At 43.0% G+C, this 25,429-nt stretch overlaps 1 protein-coding gene across 1 annotated transcript in view; it reads right to left on the bottom strand.

Moving 5' to 3' along the window:
• The window catches only part of LOC126237376 (dynein axonemal heavy chain 7), a 1,033,797-nt gene that overhangs the window by 462,925 nt on the left and 545,443 nt on the right, over window positions 1-25,429 (bottom strand). The window contains exon 37 of the mRNA XM_049947460.1: window positions 18,632-18,772. Coding sequence (XP_049803417.1) covers window positions 18,632-18,772 — 141 coding nt within the window. The remainder of the gene's footprint in view (window positions 1-18,631; window positions 18,773-25,429) is intronic.

Here is a 25,429-nt window from a genome sequence, read left to right as displayed (position 1 = left end):
GAAATTAATGATGACTCTACCAAGTGGTGAAGTCATCACTACGAAACTTCTTCAATCAAATGTGTTTTGTATGAATAAGACTGTGAACAGTATTGAAGTTACAAAAGAAGGTAAGTACATTGAAAGCCATGTCACCGATTTTGATACAGACGAGATAGAGTTTGAAAAGTTAGTAAATGAAAAAGTAGTCGAGGCTAGAGAACTAACTGAGAACCAAAAACAAGATTTGAAATTACTTTTGTGGGAATATAGTGATGTATTTAGCAATATACCAGGTAAAGTAATTGGATACCAATGTACTTTACAGTTGAAGCCACATGAACCTTTCTTTACAAAACCATACAGTATTCCAATCTCAAAAAGGGTAGCAGTGGAGAAAGAATTGCAAAAGATGGAAGTGTGTGAAATCATTGAGAGGAGTATAAGCCCTTATAATAATCCCTTAGTCACTGTAAATAAACCTAATGGACAAGTCAGACTAGTACTTGATTCCAGACAGTTAAACAAATGTTTATACAGAGAAACTGACCACCCAGAGAACATCGATGAGTTGTTATATAAATTTAAAAATATCCAAATTATGTCAAGCCTTGACCTAACTTCAGGTTTTCATCAAGTACCTCTTGCAATTAGTTCTAGAAAGTACACTGCTTTCTTATACAATGGGAGATGTTACCAGTATTGTGTAGTGCCTTTCGGATTAAACTCATCAGTCGCCGAATTTATAAGGGCCCTAGACTATGTACTTGGCCAAGAAGTTGTGTCAGAATTAACAATTTATGTAGACGATATATTAGTTTCAAATCAAAGTTGGGAGGATCATTTGAAGTTATTGGAAAAGGTGTGTGAGAAACTCAGAAGAGGTGGTATGACATTAAAACTGGAAAAATGTAAATTTGGTGTGTCAGAACTCAAATTTTTAGGTCATGTCATTACTAAGGAAGGGATAAGTGCAGATCCAGAGAAAATAAAATCTATCTTAAACTTTCCATCACCTAGAAACCGGAAACAATTAAAGTCTTTCTACGGACTCTGTGGATTCTATCAAAAATATGTAAATGGACAATGCCTTAATGTAACATGTTTAAGCAACTTACTTAGAAAAAATACTCCATGGAATTGGTCTGAAGAGTGCCAGAAAGCATTCGATAAAATTAAGAATGAACTTTGTAAGAACAGTCTTTTACACAGACCAGATTTTAATTTGCCATTTTGTCTTCACACTGACAGTAGTGATTATGGACTAGGAGCAGAACTATTTCAGGAGAAAGTTGTGAATGAAAAAAATCTTCATTGTACCATTGCATTTGCCAGCAGAATGTTACTTAAACATGAGAGAACGTACACTGTCACAGAAAAAGAATTACTCGCAGTACACTGGGCGTTTACAAAATTTAAAACATACCTGTTAGGACACAAGATAAAAGTCTATTCAGACCACAAAGCTTTAAGTTACTTGCAGGAGTGTAGACTATATCACAATAGATTAACCAGGTGGGCAATGTTCATGCAACAGTTTGATTACGAAATTGTGTATATTAAGGGATCAGAAAATGTAGTAGCTGATGCTTTATCCAGGTTACCAGTAGGAGGAGATCAGGAAATGTTTGATCAAGAGGAAGAAAAGGAATTTAAAATAAGATACATGAAGGGAATCCAAGATGAAAAGCTCATAAAGACACTTTGCAATAACATCAGGAGAGGACAGACTAATGATCCTAATTGGAAATTGGTTAAGGACTGTTTAGGCAAAAGAGGGTATGATAAACTTGACAAGTACTATAAGGTCTTTAAGGGAACACTCTTTAGAAGAACAGATGTGGACTCTGACAATTGGAAGCTATGTTGGCCAGAGTGTGAGGCAGACAAATTAATAAAGTACACCCATGAGAGTTATGGTCACTGTGGAATACAGAAATGTGTAAAAAAGTTACAAGAAAATATCTACTTTTATAACATGGTAAAGAAGGTGAGGAACGAAATATCAACATGTGACAAATGACAAAGAGTAAAAGTAAGCAACAGAACATGTCAGGGAGAAATGCAGAACATCATTCCAGATAAGCCATTAGATTTAGTAGCTGTAGACTTTTATGGACCTTTACCTAAAATCAAAGGTGGCCATTGTTTTATATTCGTCATGGTTGATGTATTTTCCAAACTAATTAAACTTCATTCTGTGCGAAAAGCTACAAGTAAAGAGATCATTACAAAAATTGAGAGAGATTACTTCAAGAGTGTAGGGAAACCTAAAGCTATACTATCTGATAATGGTTCACAATTTGTTTCAAAAAACTGGAAAGCATTCATGGAAAAAACTAACACAAAACATATCTTGATATCCGTGTACAACCCATCTTCAAACCCAGCAGAAACGTACATGAGAGAAATAGGGAGACTTTGTAGGACGTATTGTAGTCACAAACACCCTAGTTGGTCCGGCCATGTAAACAACTTCGAGGATATCATAACAGCTTGCAGCATAGCTCTACTGGGTTTTCACCATATGAAATTATCTTTCATCTGAGACCAGCAAATCTTATTTCTGAATTAATAGACTTTCCACAATGTAACTTAATATCAATGAAAGAACGTGAAGAGATTGTAAAGAAAACCATGAAGAAACTAGGTGAAGCTAGGAAAAACAGACATGATAGGAAAATAAAGGCTACCACATTCAGAGTAGGTGACCATGTCTTAGTGAAATCCCACGAACGATCAAAGTTACTAACAGCAGAACTCAAGAAGTTCTTTGAAATTTACATTGGGCCATTTGAGATTATTGAGAACCCCCATCCAAATGCGTACCGATTAGTATATCCCAAGTCGAGAAAGCTGTTTGGTCTTAGGAATGTTGTTTCTTTGAAGCCGTATATTGAGAAAAGAGCAAACTGAGCCTACAAACATGCCTTTATCTGGAAAGAATTTTACTGGGGAAAAAAAAATATATATATATGCAGTCACCATACTATGCCATGTAACACATCTCATGCAAAACGATGTTGTATCTTGACTGATTGTCACATAATTCTATTATAAGATTAGATTTCATGATTGCTATGTGCTTTTTTAAGTAATTGTACAGTATTTAATGAATTGCAAAATATGTAAACTTGATAAATAAGGGATTTTATTTTACTGATGATGCTAGGAGACAAGACATGTCACCCACCCTCACAGTTTGAGAATAGCAAATCTCATAAATTTTGAAATCTTGTTCATTCACTTAAATAGACCATAATGCTTAAAAAATTGTATAGTTAATAGAATATATTTTTTTGTATATGCAAGTGTGCTTTTGTTTTACATCATGCTCACCATAAGTGTTTTTATTCAGCTCTGTTTATAACAAAACACAGATGCTTTGTTGGCTTATTTTGTCTCTTAATTTTGATATCACATAATTTACAAGGCTCATGAGAGAATAGTGTTGTTGAATTGAAATACTTTTGCAACTTCACTGATGATATAGGAGTTAGTACTATGTTTGTTATAATATGAGAAAATGTTTTAACTTTAGTATTATTTTATAGTAAATTTCTGGGCAACAAATCGACATACGTATGTATGTAATCTATGTTGTGAGACAAAGGAGGAAGTCAAGGGTTGATGAAAGAATAAACAGTTTACTACAGTTGTGATAAAAAGTTGTATACAAGACGATGCAATTTCTGTATCGGACTGACAAGTGGACCAAGGTACACTTGTAAGTCCTGGTGGGCTATTGTAATGTAATTAACTGTCGGAGATAAAGTTTATCTCATGCGAAAAGTACGATGCCCACAGTAGAGAGTTAAGGTAACTTCATTATGTTGCCATACAATGTGTTTAATTTATTTATTTATGAATATTTTCTTTTATGATAAATAATGGATTTGTTTGAGATGTTAAATGTTGTATATTTATATGTATTTATTTATATGTGTCTTTGGAGTTTATTAAGGTCAGAAGACCAAAGAATCTGGAATGCAGGAATGTCTGCAACTTCCGGGCACATGTTGGCTTGCCCGCCACTTCTTTGTCGGTAGTGGAGGGAGATGGACGTGTTTACATGACCAGTACAGTATAATGCATTTTTAGGGTATCAATGTTCGAAGTGAAAATATTGTAGTTACTAAACAAAAAGTACGAATAAATATTATTTTTAGCCGAAAGTAATTCGAATCCGGTAGTGTTTATTTCAAACAAGAAGAAAACCCAGGCCATGCTTGCTAGAGTAATGATTTTGCAGACAAAACTTCGAAAACCCCTAGACAAACGAGATCTGCAGTGTGTAATCTTTCAGCAGCGAGTAATAAATAAGCCTTGCTGAAATTGTGCTGGAACTACTCGTATTATTCTCAATTACAAACACGTCGTGCGAATGTGGTCCTACCACAATATACCGCGTAAGATTCCACATCATTCAGTTATCAAGAAACGAGATAGGTAACAACCAGTACAACCTCCATCTGTCCAATGGCCAGCCTCACACATCCGTCCACATCAACCCCACCAACAGGCAACAGTACCTCCATTATCACAGCTGCCACCCATTCCACATCAAACGGTCCCTTCCCTACAGCCTAGGTCTTCGTGGCAAACGAATCTGTTCCAGTCCGGAATCCCTGAACCATTACACCAACAACCTGAAAACAGCTTTGCATCCCGCAACTACCCTCCCGACCTGGTACTGAAGCAAATAACCAGAGCCACTTCTCCATCCCCTCAAACCCAGAACAGCCCACAGAAGAACCCCAAAAGTGCCCACTTGTGACAGGATACTTTCCGGGACTGAATCAGACTGAATGTGGCTCTCCAGCAGGGATACAACTTCCTCAAATCCTGCCCTGAAATGAGATCCATCCTTCATGAAATCCTCCCCACTCCACCAAGAGTGTCTTTCTGCCTTCCACCTAACCTTCATAACCTCTCAGTTCATCCCTATGAAATTCCCAAACCACATTCCCTACCCTCTGGCTCCTACCCTTGTAACCACCCCCCGGTGTAAAACCTGTCCCATGCACCCTCCCACCACCACCTACTCAAGTCCTGTAACCCGGAAGGTGTACACGATCAAAGGCAGAACCACATGTGAAAGCACCCGCGTGATATACCAACTGACCTGCCTACACTGTGAAGCTTTCTATGTGGGAATGACCAGCAACAAACTGTCAATTCACATGAATGGACACAGGCAGATAGTGTTTGTTGGTAATGAGGATCACCCTGTGGCTAAACATGCCTTTGTGCACGCCCAGCACATCTTGGCACAGTGTTACACTGTCCGGGTTATCTGGATACTTCCCACTAACACCAACCTGTCAGAACTCCGGAGATGGGAACTTGCCCTTCAGTATATCCTCTCTTCTCGTTACCCGCCAGGCCTCAACCTCCGCTAATTTCAAGTTGCTGCCGCTCATACCTCACCTGTCATTCAACAACATCTTTGCCTCTGTACTTCCGCCTCGACTGACATCTCTGACCAAACTCTTTGCCTTTACAAATGCCTGCTCATGTCTGTGTATGTGCGGATGGATATGTATGTGTGCGCGAGTGTATACCTGTCCTTTTTCCCCCTAAGGTAAGTCTTTCCGCTTCCGGGATTGGAATGACTCCTTACCCTCTCCCTTAAAACCCACATCCTTTCGTCTTTCCCTTTCCTCCCCTCTTTCCTGACGAAGCAACCGTTGGTTGCGAAAGCTAGAATTTTGTGTGTATGTTTGTGTGTCTAGCGACCTGCCAGCACTTTCGGTTCAGAGGCCAGAAAAATATTTGGTTCCTGAAGAGGGGCAGCAGCCTTTTCAGTAGCTGCAAGGGCAACAGTCTGAATGATTGACTGATCTGGCCTTGTAACACTAACCTAAAACGGCCTTGCTATGCTGGTACTGCGAACGGCTGAAAGCAAGGGGAAACTACGGCCGTAATTTTTGCCAAGGGCATGCAGCTTTAATGTATGGTAAAATGATGATGGCGTCCTCTTGGATAAAATATTCCGGAGGTAAAATAGTCCCCCATTCGGATCTCCAGGCGGGGACCACTCATGAGGACGTCGTTATCAGGAGAAAGAAAACTGGAGTTCTATGGATCGGAGCGTGGAATGTCAGATCCCTTAATCGAGCAGGTAGGTTAGAAAATTTAAAAAGGGAAATGGATAGGTTGAAGTTAGATATAGTGGGAATTAGTGAAGTTTGGTGGCAGGAGGAACAAGACTTTTGGTCAGGTGAATACAGGGTTATAAATACAAAATCAAATAGGGGTAATGCAGGAGTAGGTTTAATAATGAATAGGAAAATAGGAATGCGGGTAAGCTACTACAAACAGCATAGTGAACGCATTATTGTGGCCAAGATAGATACGAAGCCCACGCCTACTACAGTAGTACAAGTTTATATGCCTACTAGCTCTGCAGATGACGACGAAATTGAAGAAATGTATGATGAAATAAAAGAAATTATTCAGATAGTGATGGTGACGAAAATTTAATAGTCATGGGTGACTGGAATTCGGTAGTAGGAAAAGGGACAGAAGGAAACATAGTAGGCGAATATGGACTGGGGCTAAGAAATGAAAGAGGAAGCCGTCTGGTAGAATTTTGCACACAGCATAACTTAATCATAGCTGACACTTGGTTCAAGAATCATAAAAGAAGGCTGTATACATGGAAGAAGCCTGGAGATGCTGACAGGTTTCAGATAGATTATATAATGGTAAGACAGATATATAGGAACAAGGTTTTAAATTGCAAGACATTTCCAATGGCAGATGTGGACTCTGACAACAATCTATTGGGAATTTAAGGAGATGGGACCTGGATAAACTGAAAGAACCAGAGGTTGTACAGAGTTTCAGGGAGAGCATAAGGGAACAATTGACAGGACTGGGGGAAAGAAATACAGTAGAAGAAGAAGGGGTAGCTTTGAGGCATGAAGTAGTGAAGGCAGCAGAGGATCAAGTAGGTAAAAAGACGAGGGCTAGTAGAAATCTTTGGGTAACAGAAGATATATTGAACTTAATTGATGAAAGGAGAAAATATAAAAAGGCAGTAAATGAAGAAGGCAAAAAGGAATACAAACATCTCAAAAATGAGATCGACAGGAAGTGCAAAATGGCTAAGCAGGGATGGCTAGAAGACAAATGTAAGGATCTAGAGGCTTATCTAACTAGGGGTAAGATAGATACTGCCTACAGGAAAATTAAAGAGACCTTTGGAGATAAGAGAACCACTTGCATGAACATCAAGAGCTCAGATGGAAATCCAGTTCTAAGCAAAGAAGGGAAAGCAGAAAGGTGGAAGGAATATATAGAAGGTCTACACAAGGGCGATGTACTTGAAGACAATATTATGGAAATGGAAGAGGATGTAGATGAAGATGAAATGGGATATATGATACTGCATGAAGAGTTTGACAGAGCACTGAAAGACCTGAGTCGAAACAAGGTCCCGGGAGTGGACAACATTCCATTGGAACTACTGACGGCCTTGGGAGAGCCAGTCCTGACAAAACTCTACCATCTGGTGAGCAAGATGTATGAAACAGGCGAAATACCCTCAGACTTCAAGAAGAATATAATAATTCCAATCCCAAAGAAAGCAGGTGTTGACAGATGTGAAAATTACCGAACTATCATTTAATAAGTCACACCTGCAAAATACTAACGCGAATTCTTTACAGAAGAATGGAGAAACTAGTAGAAGCCGACCTGTGGGAAGATCAGTTTGGATTCCGTAGAAATGTTGGAACACGTGAGGCAATACTGATCCTATGACTTATCTTAGAAGAAAGATTAAGGAAAGGCAAACCTACATTTCTAGCATTTGTAGACTTAGAGAAAGCTTTTGACAATGTTGACTGGAATACTCTCTTTCAAACTCTGAAGGTGGCAGGGGTAAAATACTGGGAGCGAAAGGCTATTTACAATTTGTACAGAAACCAGATGGCAGTTATAAGAGTTGAGGGGGATGAAAGGGAAGCAGTGGTTGGGAAGGGAGTGAGGCAGGCCTGTAGCCTATCCCCGATGTTATTCAATCTGTATATTGAGCAAGCAGTTAAGGAGACAAAAGAAAAGTTCGGAGTAGGTATTAAAATCCATGGAGAAGAAATAAAAACTTTGAGGTTCGCCGATGACATTGTAATTCTGTCAGAGACAGCAAAGGACTTGGAAGAGCAGTTGAACGGAATGGATAGTATCTTGAAGGGGGGATATAGGATGAGCATCAACAAAGGCAAAACAAGGATAATGGAATGTAGTCGAATTAAGTCGGGTGATGCTGAGGGAATTAGATTAGGAAATGAGACACTTAAAGTAGTAAAGGAGTTTTGCTATTTGGGGAGCAAAATAACTGATGATGGTCGAAGTAGAGAGGACATAAAATGTAGACTGGCAATGGCAAGGAAAGCGTTTCTGAAGAAGAGAAATTTGTTAACATCGAGTATAGATTTAAGTGTCAGGAAGTCGTTTCTGAAAGTATTTGTATGGGGTGTAGTCATGTATGGAAGTGAAACATGGACGATAAATAGTTTGGACAAGAAGAGAATAGAAGCTTTCGAAATGTGGTGTTACAGAAGAATGCTGAAGATTAGATGGGTAGATCACATAACTAATGAGGAGGTATTGAATAGGATTTGGGAGAAGAGAAGTTTGTGGCACAACTTGACTAGAAGAAGGGATGGGTTGGTAGGACATGTTCTGAGGCATCAAGGGATCACCAATTTAGTATTTGAGGGCAGTGTGAAGGGTAAAAATCATAGAGGGAGACCAAGAGATGAATACACTAAGCAGATTCGCGTGTGTATACCTGTTCCTTTTTTCTCCCCAAGGTAAGTCTTTCTGCTCCCGGGATTGGAATGACTCCTTACCCTCTCCCTTAAAACCCACATCTTTCGTCTTTCCCTCTCCTTCCCTCTTTCCTGATGAAGCAACTGTGGGTTGCAAAAGCTTGAAATTTGTGTGTGTGTTTGTGTTTGTTATTGTTTCTATCAACGTACCAACACTTTCGTTTGGTAAGTTTTCCATCCAGAAGTTTCTGTTACTGTGATATATCCTTGGTGAACTGGGTGTATATAAACAAATATTGGCTGTGGAAGGCTACATTGCATATTCTGATGTTTGTCCATGATATGTCTCTTTGATATAATTTCTTATTCTTCCTGAGTACTCTAGAAGTCCGAGATTAATTGCCCTTTGAATGAGAATGAGGCTTCGCAGTATGTGGGCTATCAGTAAGTTCACATGACATATCGTTCATTGTTCTGATCATTCCTTTCAAGAGTCACTGAAGCTGCAGAAATATGACATGACAGTAGTAAGCAAAAGTGGACACAAATACCCAAGAATACTGTCTTTCACATTATCATTTCGAGGAACTTAACAGCACTGGTGACAGCCCATGAGCATGTTAGCTGAACAAAGGGTTGATCAAGTACAATTTTATATACAGGTCTTACAGAATGAAGCAGGTGCCAAAATAAAACCTAGATTTCTAAATGGAACATTGTATAAAAGGAATTACAGCCCAATGGAACAGAAATAGCAGCTTGTCATGTTAGCTAATTTATGACAAGACATATTACCAGGTTGCTTGCCGAAGACATAACTTTGAAGTATGGTCCACCACAGGTAATCCCTGATAGTGCAAAAATCTTCCAGTCAAGACTGGTGTCAGAAGTGATGTCATGATGCTACATCTTCCATAGGACAACAACTACCTACCACTCACACTTTCAGACAAATGGCATTACAGAACATTTTGTGAGGTCATTGGTACATACTCTATTGATGTACTGTGGCCTTAAACAAAAAGAATGGGGCATGGTACTGTCTGTCATAACTTTCACACACAACACGGCAAAGCAAGGCATCGCAGTATTCGCATAATTTTCTCTACTCTATAGTTGCAAAGCAGAACTAGCAACCAGACTTCGCTTCCACTTTAACCTAACGGTGCTCAAGACGATTACATCAAAATGCACGCCATCATAACTGAAGTGGTAAGATAAGTGGCATGCATACACACCCTAGAAGCCCAGGATAATGACCACAAATGTTTTAATGCCAAACAACAACCCTGGATTTTCACACATATGTGGAACATTTAGCTAACAGAAAAGTCATAAAATGCTACTTTAGCCCATACTGAACCCCAAGCTGCTAATGAGACACCACCTACTAGATGATGGTGATGGTCCTCGACTGAGTGGACCAAAGCAAAGACATGTCATCCATGTTCTTTGCATGAAGCTCTATCACAATCATGAGACACAGATCAACAACAGGAGCTTCTGAAAAATGCAAATGAAGATTTGCCCAAGAATTGCAATGCCTCAATGGAAGTGGCTCCATATAAATGCCACACTAATTATGAGGACATGACAGTGCAATGTGAGGATACAGAAGTACCACCATATGAAGTACGTTTGGCCATAAGCTCAGTGTGTAACAGTCTTTTTGATGTGCCTGTATGCAACTCAGTGTGTCATTTTTATGGTGAGTTGCAATCTACCATTTTCATAATATTGTCAACGTTAAAACAAGTGGCTTAAGGTGAGAAAGGTGACTGACTCCTCACCCTGCTTATGTGATCCACTGCTGCTTTCACTATTTCATCTCTGCAAGCTACCTATTAGCTTTATATTGTATTCCTTTCCCTTGCTTCATTCAATCATTGCCTAGTTCTCCCTTGGAAACTCACAATAATTTGTGGTTCTTTCAATTTAAACTAATCTCTCTTCTCGATTTCCAATTGCTTAAGTGGTTTATATCATGTGGTTGGAATAATGACTAGTTTCTTTGAAAATATTATTATAAAGGAAAGACTTTGTCTTCTGATGGGTTTTATTTAAGATTGTATCTCACAATATTAATTAACTTCTCAATGTCAGCTATTTATTTTTTGCCCTCTGAGTACTTGAAGATATGTTTTGTCAGACCAATGTTATTCAGTCCATATAAATGGCCAAAAACTATCTGTCTTCTTTCCAGAACTGTTCCTGCTACTTTTTCTAGGTTTTGATATATTGCATTATTACTTAATAATTTGCAGGCTTCTGTGCTTCATACAGGACCTATAATTTTCCTCGTGATTATTCTTCCCAATATTTCTAGTTTGTCCAATTAATAACCCAGTGCTAGACACTCACTTGTACTTAGGCACTGTAGTTTTACTGCCAAGTTGTAATGCATTATATTTGCATTTCTAGCTACACACCTTTTACTGTAAATGTTGTTTTGTTATTCCATATGCCCTTTCCATTTTGTGACACTTTCATTTACAGCAAATTTTTTATCCTGTTTTCTTGAATTATCTCACCCATTCTTTTATAATCATGTGTGACTCAGTGATGACACAAATTTCGGTATGCTTCTTTCTTGTTGTGTCTGTAGTAGCCACTAGAAAGATCGCGGGAGGCGCACATTGGCACGGCGCGTCACGGGCGGTAGTTGCCGCAAGTAGAGTCCCGTCCACCAGAGGGCACGCGAGAATTCGGACGCGACCTCTGCCGGCGTAACAACAAGAACAACAACAACAACTCCAGCAGCACGGGCCGTGCCCAGTCAGTCAACATCGGGCATGCCTAGGACACAGTCCCGGTCTACGCTAAGTGAAGTGCGACGTAAACGTGAACAGTGTTACTACACAATTGGCGACGAGTAGGGTCGTTCTTTCGCGTGTTGCGTCGTTGTTCCGGTTTCGCAGTTTCTCCACGGCATGGAGGATTTGGTGCGAGTTTTGGTTGCGTAGCAGACGGAACTCATGGCCACCATGAAACAAGTGCTTCCGGCGTTGCTCTCCACGCCGTCTGCTCCGGCGCAGTTCCCTCCTCCCTTTCCCCCGTATGACGAGACGGCGGAGGATTGGGACGCATATGAACATCGCCTTCGGCAGCATTTCCAGGAGTTTCATGTTGCCGAGGCGGAGGTATGTCGTGCTCTCTTCTTGTCTTGGATATCTCCCTCGCTGTATCAAGTTTTACGGCAGCTAGCGCCGTTGCAGGAACCCTCGTCCTTGACTTTTGACGCATTGTGTTCGTTGCTGTCTTCCTATTATCGCCGCCGCACGCATGTTGTGGCGGCTAGGGTCGAGTTCTATCAATGCAAGAAACAGCCCCATCAGTCTTACCGGGCGTGGGCCGCTACCCTGCACGGTCTTAGTCGCAAGTGTCATTTTGTCACGGAGCAGTCGCGAGAGTCGTATGCCCACGTTATGGTACGCGACGTCATTGTTCGTTCGGCCCCTGATAGGGAGGTCCGGCAACGGGCCCTGCAGTTAGAAGACCCTTCCCTCGAGGAAGTTCTGTCCATTGCTCAATCGTATGAAGTCTCTCACGCGGCAGGTCAACAGCTGGAAGCGTGGTGCGACGTTGCGGAGGTTCAGGGTGGCGCGGCCGCGTCCACTGTGTCCGGGGTGGACGACGTGCGAGCGGTACAATCCGGCCGTTATGGCCGCTCCCGCACGGCGCGTAAGCAGAATTCCGGCCGTCGGCCCCTGTTGCCGTCCTGTGCGTCGTGCTATATACATCACGATCGGTCAGAGTGCCCCCAGCGTTGGGCCGTTTGTTGCAAATGTAATAAAAAAGGTCACATTGCTAAAGTTTGCCGCTCAGCCTCAAAGGCATCGAAGGAAGCAAGTACAGAGGACATGGACGTTGACATTCAGGAAGTTTCATCGGGCCAGGCTCCCGACGCATCGGCCCACAAACTCTTTATTGAGGTGTCGGTTCGGTAGCGCCGGTTACAACTGCAAGTAGATACGGGGGCGGCAGTTTCGTTGTTGAATGCACAAACTTATTCCGACCTTGGATCGCCCACGTTGGCGCCAGTTTACCGGCATCTACGCGGTTATGGTAAACAGTTCATTCCCCTACTGGGTCAATTCACTGCCGACGTGACTTACAAATCAGTCACTCGGCCTATTACTTTTATTGTTGTCAGTGATGCGAGCTCCGCTAACCTTTTTGGCCTGAATGCCTTTCAGGCTTTCGGTTTTTCTATTGCTGACACCATACAGTTGGTCTCCGAAGACGTTCCCTATCACTCATTGGAATCTTTGATCTCAGACTTTCCAGATATTTTTGAGGAGGGCCTGGGGCGTGTTTCCGATTTTGAAGCTCACTTAACATTGAAGGCGTCGGCTCGCCCGCGTTTTCTACGCGCGAGACAGATCCCCTTGGCTCTCCGTCCTCAGGTAAAGGAAGAGCTAGACCGGCTGACAGCCCTAGGGGTCGTTCTTCCCGTTTCTTCCAGTTTTGTCAAGAAGCCCTCAGGAAACTTACGTCTTTGTGGCGATTTCAAGGCCACCATTAATTCCCAATTGGTGGTGGACACCTATCCTTTGCCTCGTGCTGATGAATTGTTCTCCGCCGTGGCGGGTGGCCAATATTTTTCGAAAATCGATCTGTCGGAGGCTTATCATCAGATACCTCTTGATGATGACTCCAAACGGCTGGCGGTCGTCAACACCCCGTTTGGCCTTTACCAATACCAGCGGTTGGCTTTTGGAATATCCAGTGCCCCGGCGATATTCCAGCGTTATCTTGAGCATGTCACGTCGACAATCCCTCATTGTATTAATTACCTGGATGACATAATTGTCACAGGCCGCAGCACGAAGGAACACTTGCACAACCTTCGCACCCTCTTTCTCAAATTCAGGTCTGTGGGCTTGCGTTGCAACCTGCGTAAGTCAACCTTCTTCCAACCGTCCATTGAGTATGTGGGCTACACCATATCTCGGCATGGCATACAGCCACTAGGAAGTTTGGTCCAAGGTATCGTCAACCTTCCTCGGCCCACTTCGCTGAAAGAGTTACAAGCCTTTTTAGGCAAGATAGCCTATTACCACCGGTTCATTCCCAGGGCTTCCACTATAGCCCACCCCCTGTACTGCCTTCTGCACAAGGGTGTTCCTTTTGATTGGTCGCCTGAATGCGAGCGAGCGTTCACCTCGTTGAAGGGCCTCCTCACTTCAGCCCCTTGTTTGGCTACTTTTGATCCCCGTAAGCCGTTGGTCCTGGCTACAGATGCTTCGCAGTATGGGGTGGGGGCGGTCCTGGCCCATCGCAACGCAGACGGTTCCGAGCAACCACTGGCGTTTGCGTCTAAAACGCTTAGTCCCGCGCAGGCCCATTACTCCCAGGTGGAAAAAGAGGCTTTGGCCATTGTCTACGCTGTTACCAAGTTTCACCCTTTCTTGTACGGCACGAAGTTTCAGTTAATCACTGACCATAAGCCGTTAATATCGTTAATTGGCCCCACCTCTCAGATTCCGGATACGGCGGCCCACAGACTACAGCGCTGGGCCTTGTTCCTCTCTAAGTACCATTATGACATTCATTTTCGCCCTACAGGACAGCATGCCAACGCCGACGCTCTTTCCCGTCTTCCGGTGGGCCCGGATCCTATGTTCGATCGAGAGGAGATTATGTGTTTTCATTTGGATGTGGCATCCCGCCAAGCAGTTGATGGCTTTCCGATCACTAGTTCTCGAGTCGCCAGGGAAACGGCGGCTGACCCGGTTCTCCGGCAAGTAGTTCGCCTCATTCAGCAGGGGTGGTCATCCCGCCCTTCAGGCCGGGCCTCGGACCCTCTTCGTAATTATTTTCTTCTACGAGACCGCCTCTCGGTCTTGGAAGGAGTTCTCCTTCTGGCTACCGATGATACAGCTCCTCGCGTGGTTGTTCCTGCAGGTTTACGAAGGGAGGTCCTCACGTTATTACATGCGGGGCACTGGGGTGTTTCCCGTACTAAAACCTTGGCTCGCAGACATGTGTACTGGCCCGGTATTGACAGAGAAATTGAGCACTTGGTGGCCGCCTGTTCCCAGTGTGCGAGCCAACAAGCATCTCCCAGGGCAGCGTTCTCTTCATGGCCGCCGGCAACACAAGCATGGGAACGTGTTCACATCGATTTTGCGGGCCCGTTTCTCAATGGCTTTTGGCTCATTGTCATTGATGCTTATTCCCGATTCCCATATGTGGTTCGCTGCTCCTCAACCACTTCAGAAGTTGCAATCCAGGCACTAGCAAAAATCTTTTCTGTGGAAGGTCTGCCAATCACCCTGGTCTCAGACAATGGACCGCAGTTTATTTCGCAGACCTTCCAGGATTTTTGTAGGCGCTTCGGTATTCGGCACGTTTGCTCTCCCCCCTTCCATCCACAATCGAATGGGGAAGCCGAGCGCATGGTGCGCACATTTAAGACGCAGATGAAAAAGTATGTGCACGAATTTCCTGCAGAGGAAGCCTTGACGTTTTTCTTGACGGCATACCGGACCACACCAATGGGCGACCGCAGCCCCGCAGAGCTCCTCCATGGGCGTCAACCTAGGACTCTGCTGCACCTCCTCCGACCTGGTCCTCACCAGTCTTCACAAAACGAAGTACCTGGCTTTCCATTGGGTATGTCGGTCTGGGCCCGTGGGTTTGGTCGCAATCCACGTTGGATACCGGCGGTGGTCCTGCGCCGAAATGGCCGCCGGCTCTATACCTTGCAGGCGGGGGATCGGGTGGTACGTCGTCACCAAAATCAGCTACGTCCACGTTCGGGCACCCGCCCTCCGACTTCTCGGACACCGGCTTCCCCATTGCCGGCACCTGTATTGGTTTCACAGGGGACGTTACGTCCTCTCCCCGCTGTGACTCTGCCGCACTGCGATGGTTCTCAGCCTTGGCAGCCTCCAGTAGCTCCAGCACCGGCATCGCCATCATTCGAGATGCCCCAGCGAGAGCCGGCCCCCCTCGCAGGTTCGGTTTCTCAGGGGGCTAGTTCACCTGTGGTCGTCCCTTCCCCTTCATCCCCACCACTGGGTCTTGCCCCTCCCGAGGTGGAACGGGATCCGGAGTTCGACAGCTTGTCACCCATTCTGTCCCGAGCTCCGGTTGTGGGACGACGGGGGCCTCTTCGTGTGGGTCACTTCCAGCTGTATTCGAAGGTTCCAGCTCGAGGGTTGGCAGATCCCCTCGACTCCGGCCATCCAATGGATGTGGAGGTCATCGCTCCTGCCCGACGCTCCACCTTCCGACGCAGTGGATCACAGTGGCTTCACCCCCCGAAGGTGGAGGAGTGTAGTAGCCACCAGAAAGATCGCGGGAGGCGCACATTGGCACGGCGCGTCACGGGCGGTAGTTGCCGCAAGTAGAGTCCCGTCCACCAGAGGGCACGCGAGAATTCGGACGCGACCTCTGCCGGCGTAACAACAAGAACAACAACAACAACTCCAGCAGCACGGGCCGTGCCCAGTCAGTCAACATCGGGCATGCCTAGGACACAGTCCCGGTCTACGCTAAGTGAAGTGCGACGTAAACGTGAACAGTGTTACTACAGTGTCAGTCTTATATCTGTTACGCTGTTCAGTCATTCATGGAAATAGTGTTGAAGATATACACTAATTTCTACTTTTTCTTGTTTTGTGAAGGTTTAAGTCTAACTGCTGTGAAGTAAGTTAGAATCCATACAGATAAATATTCTCATGTTATTCCGTTCCTATACATGGGGTGAATCAAAAAAACATTCACAAACTGACATGGCATAATGGGTATACAACAGGGACCAGTAATCACATAGAAACTGGTGATTGCAGATGCCACAAGAGGGCACTACAGCCATGAGAGCACACTGCTATACAAAAACAGGTGGGGAGTATGGAGATTTTGACGATTCCAACTGTGGAAGTGTTGGGAGTAACATGGCTAGCAACACGTCCCATAAAACGGTTGAAACACATTTGATAATGGAGTGGCCAACTGCAGTGGATGAGAAGCTGTGTGATTGTATCACGCGAAACATGGCGATAGAAAGGTGCCATGCCAAACATTATTCACCACCCTGCATCACCAACTGTGCAAAACTGGGGCTCATTCCAAGACACAAGCCAGATCCCAGTCACCAATGAGCAGCACAGATGGTTGCAGCAAAAGAAAGTGTTCTCAAAAGGGTGCAGCTTATACCATCAAAAAGTCCACAAGGTCTATCCCACGCCACTAATATCCCCCAACCCTCTGTCTGGCACAGTGTATGTGATGAAGGACTACATCTGTTTCATTTCCAATGCATCCAGGTACTTCAACTAGTGGACTACAAAAAGGGCATGGGATCTGCATGGTGGTTTCTGCAGAAATCCACTGCAGACCAAAGCTTCAAGAGGGTCCACTTCACCAATGAGAGTGTGATGAATGCTCACAATCTGCATACATGGGCCAATGTGAACCCACAAGCTACATGTATGCATGACTCACAACACAAATTTATCCTTAATGTGGGGTCTGGCATCGTCGGAGTCTGCTGAATTGGCGTATATATTCTCACAGACTGACTTGATGGTCACACATATCTCAGATTCCTGCAAGAGACTATGCTGGACATGCTGAATGATGTTCCTATTTATTTGTTGCTGCATTTGATTTCAGCATGATGGAGCCACAAGTATTTCATCAGGCAAGGGAGGTCACATCTTCAGGCAACCTTACCCAACAGCTGGATTGATCACAATGGATCAGTCAAATGGCCACCATGATCATCCGATCTCTCCCCTATTGATTTTTTTCCTGTGGGGTTATCAAAAGTGCCTTGTGTATGAAACACCTGTTACATTATGGTAGACCTAGTGGGCAGGATTGCTGTGGAAACAGGATGTCTTTGAGATACACCAGGTATCTTTAAGAGGATGTCCCGTTCAATGCAGTGTCTATGTCAAGTGTGTCTTAATGCATCTGGACAAAACTTTGAGCATCTCACACTTTGGGCCACCATTTGTAGCATGTGATTCCCAGTTCCTATGTGGTTACAGCCCAGTGTACCATGTCAGTTTGTAATAGTTTCTTTCTTTAATCACCCTCTATAAACACAAATTATGGTGGACAAGGAATAAATCTGGGCTTCTTGTTTGGTATACAGTTTCCACTGTGTTCACATAATGAACTTTCATGTATGAAAGTCTTCTTTGAACAATGGAAAATCAGGGATGGAATAACAACAACATGAATCACAATAGATTGCTACACACAACCCAAATAAGGCATTGAGTAGCACGCAGGAACATATAAAAGTACACTAAGCTACCAAAGTCTTTTTCAGATGTAGAAAAACACACACACATCCATAGAAGCATAACTCACACACACACATGACCACTGTTGTATCCAGGCATTAAGTCCTGACTGCAGTGAAATGCAGTTCAGATGCTACCCTCATCAGAAATCAGTGGCTGTTTGTGTGCGATGAGTAGCAGTCTATCCTAACCTATAACAACTCTTTTGAGTTTCACAACTGAACTCTCGGTACCAATTATGTTTTGAGCTATTCTGATAAGTTAAAACTCAGTGGTAGGTTGAGACACAAACCTGGATCTCTGCTTTTCACAGGTATTGACTATTAACTGAACATCCTGGCATACTTACAGACTGATTATAGATTCTGATGTAAGTATAGTTTCTTGGCAACACTGTACAGTAAGTGTCTGACTGCATAGCCAAAGACGTCAGATCAAATTTTCAGCTGGGCCTAGGAGTTTTCTGTCACTGACCATATTATTTCCTTCACCTTTGATGATCACAATTATCTTCAAAATATCTGTTAACCAACTTTCAATTCATATGTGCAAAAGGGGATACAATACACCAAAAAATGTTGTCTTGATGATACGCTGATGACCAACCTGAACAGATTTATCCCGTTGACGATCAAATACTCGCATTTTTTCACAAATATCTGCTTTTTCATCTGTTGGAAATATATTTGGAACTTCTCCAGAATTCAGAAGGTTGCTGAGATCTTCAAGAAAGGACTCCTCTTTAATCTGACAATTAAAAACAAATTGTTAAAATATCTAACTTAATTATTATTTAAATTACACATCTAACTATACAAATACGAGTTAATCAACACCACTTAACTGGTGAATTTTTGCAATAATACAATGTGAATAAAACTAAACTTGGTAATTGTAAAACATACATCTTATTGCAAGCATTGTAGTGTGCACTTTGTCCATTACAGCTAACTGAAAACTGGTGATAAAATATGTTGGTGTTCATATTAAGTTTTTACTGACAGTGCAGTACAATCCCTGTGATACCTTGTCAATGTCTGTGCCACAAGCATACAATGGTTCATAAAGGTTGCAAATATGTGAAAACCAAACAGTTTCTTGTGATCAACCACATAATGACAGTTCAACAGTCTACAAAACGGCACAGTAAAGGCTCCTTGACATTATCTATATATTAACTTTCTGAAGCAGTATTAGTCCTATAATTTTGCACAATATGTTTACTGCCACAATTTTTGGGAAGATATGTGATGCATACCAGCAGTTTTATATGTTGTTGTTGTTGTTGTTGTGGTCTTCAGTCCTGAGACTGGTTTGATGCAGTTCTCCATGCTACTCTATCCTGTGCAAGCTTCTTCATCTCCAAGTCAATACTGTAGCCTTCATCCTTCTGAATCTGCTTAGTGTATTCATCTCTTGGTCTCCCTCTCTGATTTTTACCCTCCAGACTGCCCTCCAATACTAAATTGGTGATCCCTCGATGTCTCAGAACATGTCCTACCAACTGATCCCTTCTTCTAGTCAAGTTGTGCCACAAGCTCCTCTTCTCCCCAATCCTACTCAGTACCTCCTCATTACTTATGTGATCTACCCATCTAATCTTCAGCATTATTCTGTAGCACCACATTTCGAAAGCTTCTACTCTCTTCTTGTCCAAACTATTTATCGTCCATGTTTCACTTCCACACGTGGCTACACTGCCTACAAATACTTTCAGAAACGACTTCCTGACACTTAAATCTATACTCGATGTTAACAAATTTCTCTTCTTCAGATACACTTTCCTTGCCATTGCCAGTCTACATTTTATGTCCTCTCTACTTCGACCATCATCAGTTATTTTGCTCCCCAAATAGCAAACCTCCTTTACTACTTTAAGTGTCTCATTTCCTAATCTAATTCCCTCAGCATCACCCGACTTAATTCGACTACATTCCATTATCAGATTTAAATGACATCTTAAATTTTGTCACCCTGTGTGATCTAATTAAAAAGTTGCTACACTTTTCTTGTTTCAGCGATGTAACTTCTGCAAGTCACCTATATCACATTCGTGGAGAAGGGCTAGGGAAGTTAATAATAAAGATGCCATTTGAGTACTAACATAATAAAATCCCCTTTGAGTCAGAGAGTGCAGATAGATATAACAGACCAGTAAATGAATGGGAGGCTGATTTGTAAGTGAGAAATGAAATACAACAGCTCCCCACAGTTGTAACTATCAGTTTTTTAAATAAACTGAGATACTGAATCAGTGTCTTTCTTTAAACCCTGAAGACATGAGCTGTACCCTTATTCTGTTATGTTACCAACACGAGAGACTCAATTACTGGTACTACAGAGGTGGCAATCTACATTAACATACATACTCCACACGACACAGTATGGTGTGTGGCAGAGGGTACCTTGTACCACTACTTGTTATTACCTTTACTGTTCCACTCACAATTAAAACAAGGGAAAAATAACTGACCATATGCTGCCATAAAAGTCATTATTTCTCATTGTATCTTATCTTTGTGGTCCATATGTAAAAAGTATGTTGGTGGCAGCAGAACTGTTCTGCAGTCAATTTCAAATGCTGGTTCTCCAAGTTTTCTTAACATTTTTCCTCAAAAAGAACATTGTCTTCCCTCCAGAAATTCCCGTTTTTGTTTCTGAAGCACCTCCGAATACATGTGTGTCAATATTTAAATGATATGGCTGTGTCAAGCAGGGCACTACTAACATGGTATCTGAAAACTATGGGTTTGTTTTTCCAACTCAACCACACAAATTTACATTTTTCTACACCTACAGCTGCCATCATCAAACCAACTATAAATTTAGTCTAAGTCATCTTGTGTCCTCCTGCAGTCACCCAAGCTAATAATGGGCCAATGCTGTAGAGTATTCTTTTCAAAACTGAATTTTGGTTCCATTTGGACCTGGCAGCTTATTTATTTTCAAGTCTTTCAGTTCCTGTACACGAAAGCATCATCAGCAAACAACAGCAGGTTATTGCCCATTCTGTCTACCACATCAGTGATGTATATAGAATATAATAGTGGTCCTATCAAACTTCCCTGGGGCACTCCTGATGATAACACTTGTCTATGATGAACACTTTTCATTGAGGACAACATACTGGGTCTATTACTTAAGACGTTTTTGAGCCACTCAAATATCTGTTAACTCACTTTCATATGCATTCAGTTCCTGCAGTGGGGTACCATGTAAAATTTCAGAACACCAGAAATATGGAATCTGTCCCTTGTCACCGGCCGCTGTGGCTGAGCGGTTCTAGATGCTTCAGTCCGGAACCGTCTGACTGCTATATTCGCAGGATCGAATCATACCTCGGGCATGGATGTGTGTGATGTCCTTAGGTTAGTTAGGTTTAAGTAGTTCTAAGTTCTAGGGGGCTGATGACCTCATATGTTAAGTCCCATAGTGCTCAGAGCCATTTGAACCATTTTTTTGTCCCTTGTCCTTCACCCATAGTTCACAGTATATCGTATGAGAAAAGGGTAAGTTGAATTTCACACGAATGATGATTTTTAAAACCATACTGTTTCCTGGATGTTAGCTTTATTGTATTCAGAATCAGAATATTTTCAAGAATTCTGCAACAAAGCAATGTTAAGTGTATTAGCCTGTAATTTTGCATGTCCATTCTTTTACCCTTCTTACATACAGGAGTCACCTGTGCTTTTTTCTAGCTATTAGCGACTTTGTGGTGGGCGAGAAATTTGTTATAAATGCAAGCTAATAAGGGGCCAATGCTGCAGACTATTCTTTTCAAAACTGAATTAGGGGTCCATCTGGATGTGGCAGCTTATTTGTTTTTCAACTCCTTCAGTTGTTTTTCTATGTCAGGGATGATTATTACCATGTATATCATTCATGTGGGACACTGTGCTTTTTTTTAAGGACGGTATGTTTGTAAGATTCTCCTGCATGACAGATTTCTTAAAAATGAAATTTAAAACTTCAGCTTCTGTACTGCTATCTTCTGCTGTCACACCAGAGAGGTCAACGAGTGGCTGAATGGAAGCCTTGGACCTCCTTAGCGATTTTCCAGAGTAACGTAATTTTCTTAGGTTCACAGTCAGATCTATTTCTAAGATATAACAATGGTATGAATATAATAGAAGGAAAAATTCCACATGGGAAAAATATATCTAAAAACAAAGATGATGTGACTTACCGAACGAAAGTGCTGGCAGGTCGATAGACACACAAACACAAACACACACACAAAATTCAAGCTTTCACAACAAATGGTTGCTTCATCAGGAAAGAGGGAAGGAGAGGGAAAGACGAAAGGATGTGGGTTTTAAGGGAGAGGGTAAGGAGTCATTCCAATCCCGGGAGCGGAAAGACTTACCTTAGGGGGAAAAAAGGACAGGTATACACTCGAACGCACACACACATCCATCCGCATATACACAGACATGAGCAGGCATTTGTAAAGGCAAAGAGTTTGGGCAGAGATGTCAGTCGAGGCGGAAGTACAAAGGCAAAGATGTTGTTGAAAGACAGGTGAGGTATGAGCGGCGGCAAATTGAAATTAGCGGAGATTGAGGCCTGGCGGATAACGAGAAGAGAGGATATACTGAAGGGCAAGTTCCCATCTCCGGAGTTCTGACAGGTTGGTGTTAGTGGGAAGTATCCAGATAACCCAGACGGTGTAACACTGTGCCAAGATGTGCTGGCCGTGCACCAAGGCATGTTTAGCCACAGGGTGATCCTCATTACCAACAAACACTGTCTGCCTGTGTCCATTCGTGTGAATGGACAGTTTGTTGCTGGTCATTCCCACATAGAAAGCTTCACAGTGTAGGCAGGTCAGTTGGTATATCAGGTGGGTGCTTTCACACGTGGCTCTGCCTTTGATCGTGTATACCTTCCGGGTTACAGGACTGGAGTAGGTGGTGGTGGGAGGGTGCATGGGACAGGTTTTGCACCGGGGGCAGTTACAAGGGTAGGAGCCAGAGGGTAGGGAAGGTGGTTTGGGGATTTCATAGGGATGAACTAAGAGGTTACAAAGGTTAGGTGGACGGCGGAAAGACACTCTTGGTGGAGTGGGGAGGATTTCATGAAGGATGGATCTCATTTCAGGGCAGGATTTGAGGAAGTTGTATCCCTGCTGGAGAGCCACATTCAGAGTCTGATCCAGTCCCGGAAAGTATCCTGTTACAAGTGGGGCACTTTTGGGGTTCTTCTGTGGGCGGTTCTGGGTTTGAGGAGATGAGGAAGTGGCTCTGGTTATTTGCTTCTGTACCAGGTCGGGAGGGTAGTTGTGGGATGCGAAAGCTGTTTTCGGGTTGTTGGTGTAATGGTTCGGGGATTCCGGACTGTAACAGATTTGTTTGTCACGAAGACGTAGGCTGTAGGGAAGGGACCGTTTGATGGGGAATGGGTGGCAGCTGTCATAATGGAGGTACTGTTGCTTGTTGGTTGGTTTGATGTGGACGGACATGTGAAGCTGGCCATTGGACAGGTGGAGGTCAACGTCAAGGAAAGTGGCATGGGATTTGGAGTAGGACCAGGTGAATCTGATGGAACCAAAGGAGTTGAGGTTGGAGAGGAAATTCTGGAGTTCTTCTTCACTGTGAGTCCAGATCATGAAGATGTCATCAATAAATCTGTACCAAACTTTGGGTTGGCAGGCCTGGGTAACCAAGAAGGATTCCTCTAAGCGACCCATGAATAGGTTGGCGTACGAGGGGGTCATCCTGGTACCTATGGCTGTTCCCTTTAATTGTTGGTATGTCTGGCCTTCGAAAGTGAAGAAGTTGTGGGTCAAGATGAAGCTGGCTAAGGTAATGAGGAAAGAGGTTTTTGGTAGGGTGGCAGGTGATCAGCGTGAAAGGAAGTGCTAATGACAATGGTAGTTGGATAGTATGCTTCATGCATAATTCTTTCCACAGATGCACGAATCTCCACTAACCTTTGCATGAGGTCAATTATGAGTTATCTTTCTGACCAGGGGTGCAACAGCCTTTGCTTCCTCAGCATTTTCTGAATCTCGTTGCTGAAACATGGAAGGCCTTTACCATCCTTAATCCACTTAGTAGGCACATACTTCTTCAGATCCTGATCTACAGCCTGTTTAAAATTTGCACATAATTCCTTTTTGCCACAAAGTGGAATCAGACGATGTCACTTCACTGTCTAAGTGAGATGCTGACAACTGCTTAGCTGCTCTTTGTAGCAGAGAGACTCTCACTTGCCTTCTTGACTGATTTATTAACTTTCATAATCATATTTGCTATGGTGACATCCTGATCACTAATCCCCACCTCTGTACTGACATAATTGACAAGATCCACACTGTTTGTAGCTACAATGTCTAAGATATTTCCACTGCAAGTGAACTACTGAAGTAGCTGCTCGCTCATAACAGTTTTCAGAAAACATTTTCAAAAGCATTTTCCAAAACTGTCTGTCTGTACCCCATGCAGCAAATCCATAGACATTGCAGCCTACACTAAGCGATTTTAAGTCACCTCCAGCTAGTACTGCATGATCTGGGCATTTACACTTTTTTCTTTGAATGACTCTGGAACTGCCACAGTGGAATCAGTTGGCTGGTAGAAACATCCAACAATTAACTTCATTTCACCTAGACCTGTTATATGCAACCAGGTAACTTCACTGTCACATTCAATTTCGACTTCAATAGACACAATATTTTTGTCAACTGCAATGGACATGCTCCCTCCTATGGCATCTAACCTGTCTTTCTGATATACATTCCATGACTTGCTAAATATATCAGACTTTCTACTTTGGTCCCAAGAATAATTTGAGTGTGAGAACTTTCCTGGAAGGCAGTAAAGTTGGGAACTTCGTTACAAAAACTTCAACAATCTAGTGACAAAATTCTGACAATCAAAGAGTCTGGATAGGATCTGATTTTGCTATCTGTGTATCAACTGATAAAGCACCTCAAACCATAGCCTAGCCTAAAAAACCTATAAGTGTACTTCTTAAGTAGTCTGCAACCTGAGTAGCTGCTTCATTTCAGTACTGCACCTCTGACCTATCAAGGGGACTCCTCCAAATTCTCACATGAGAAAGCAGGTCGAGAAATCTGCAGCCGAGACTGTCACAGAGTTGAAAAAACTTTTGGTTGAGAGCGTCCCCTCAGCTCCAAACCAGAGTACCATGATCAACTCCAGGAACATGGTTGCATCCCATGCACAAGGCCAGAAACATTCACCACCTTCGTCCAACATCTGTATGAACTGAGGATGGCCTCAGAACCCAAGCAACAGGCATCGTTGGTGCCAATCTGAGCCACAACTTGTGGATGACTGCATCCTGCATGTTGACAGCTGCAGGCAAGGCCATCTCAATATCTTGTATGACGCCCCCAATAGACATACTGAGTGCACATTGGCTTCCTTACCAGCC

The sequence above is a fragment of the Schistocerca nitens genome, chromosome 2 (assembly GCF_023898315.1).
Source record: "Schistocerca nitens isolate TAMUIC-IGC-003100 chromosome 2, iqSchNite1.1, whole genome shotgun sequence".
NCBI lineage: Eukaryota > Metazoa > Arthropoda > Insecta > Orthoptera > Acrididae > Schistocerca > Schistocerca nitens.
This window is presented reverse-complemented; position numbering and strand designations above follow the sequence as displayed.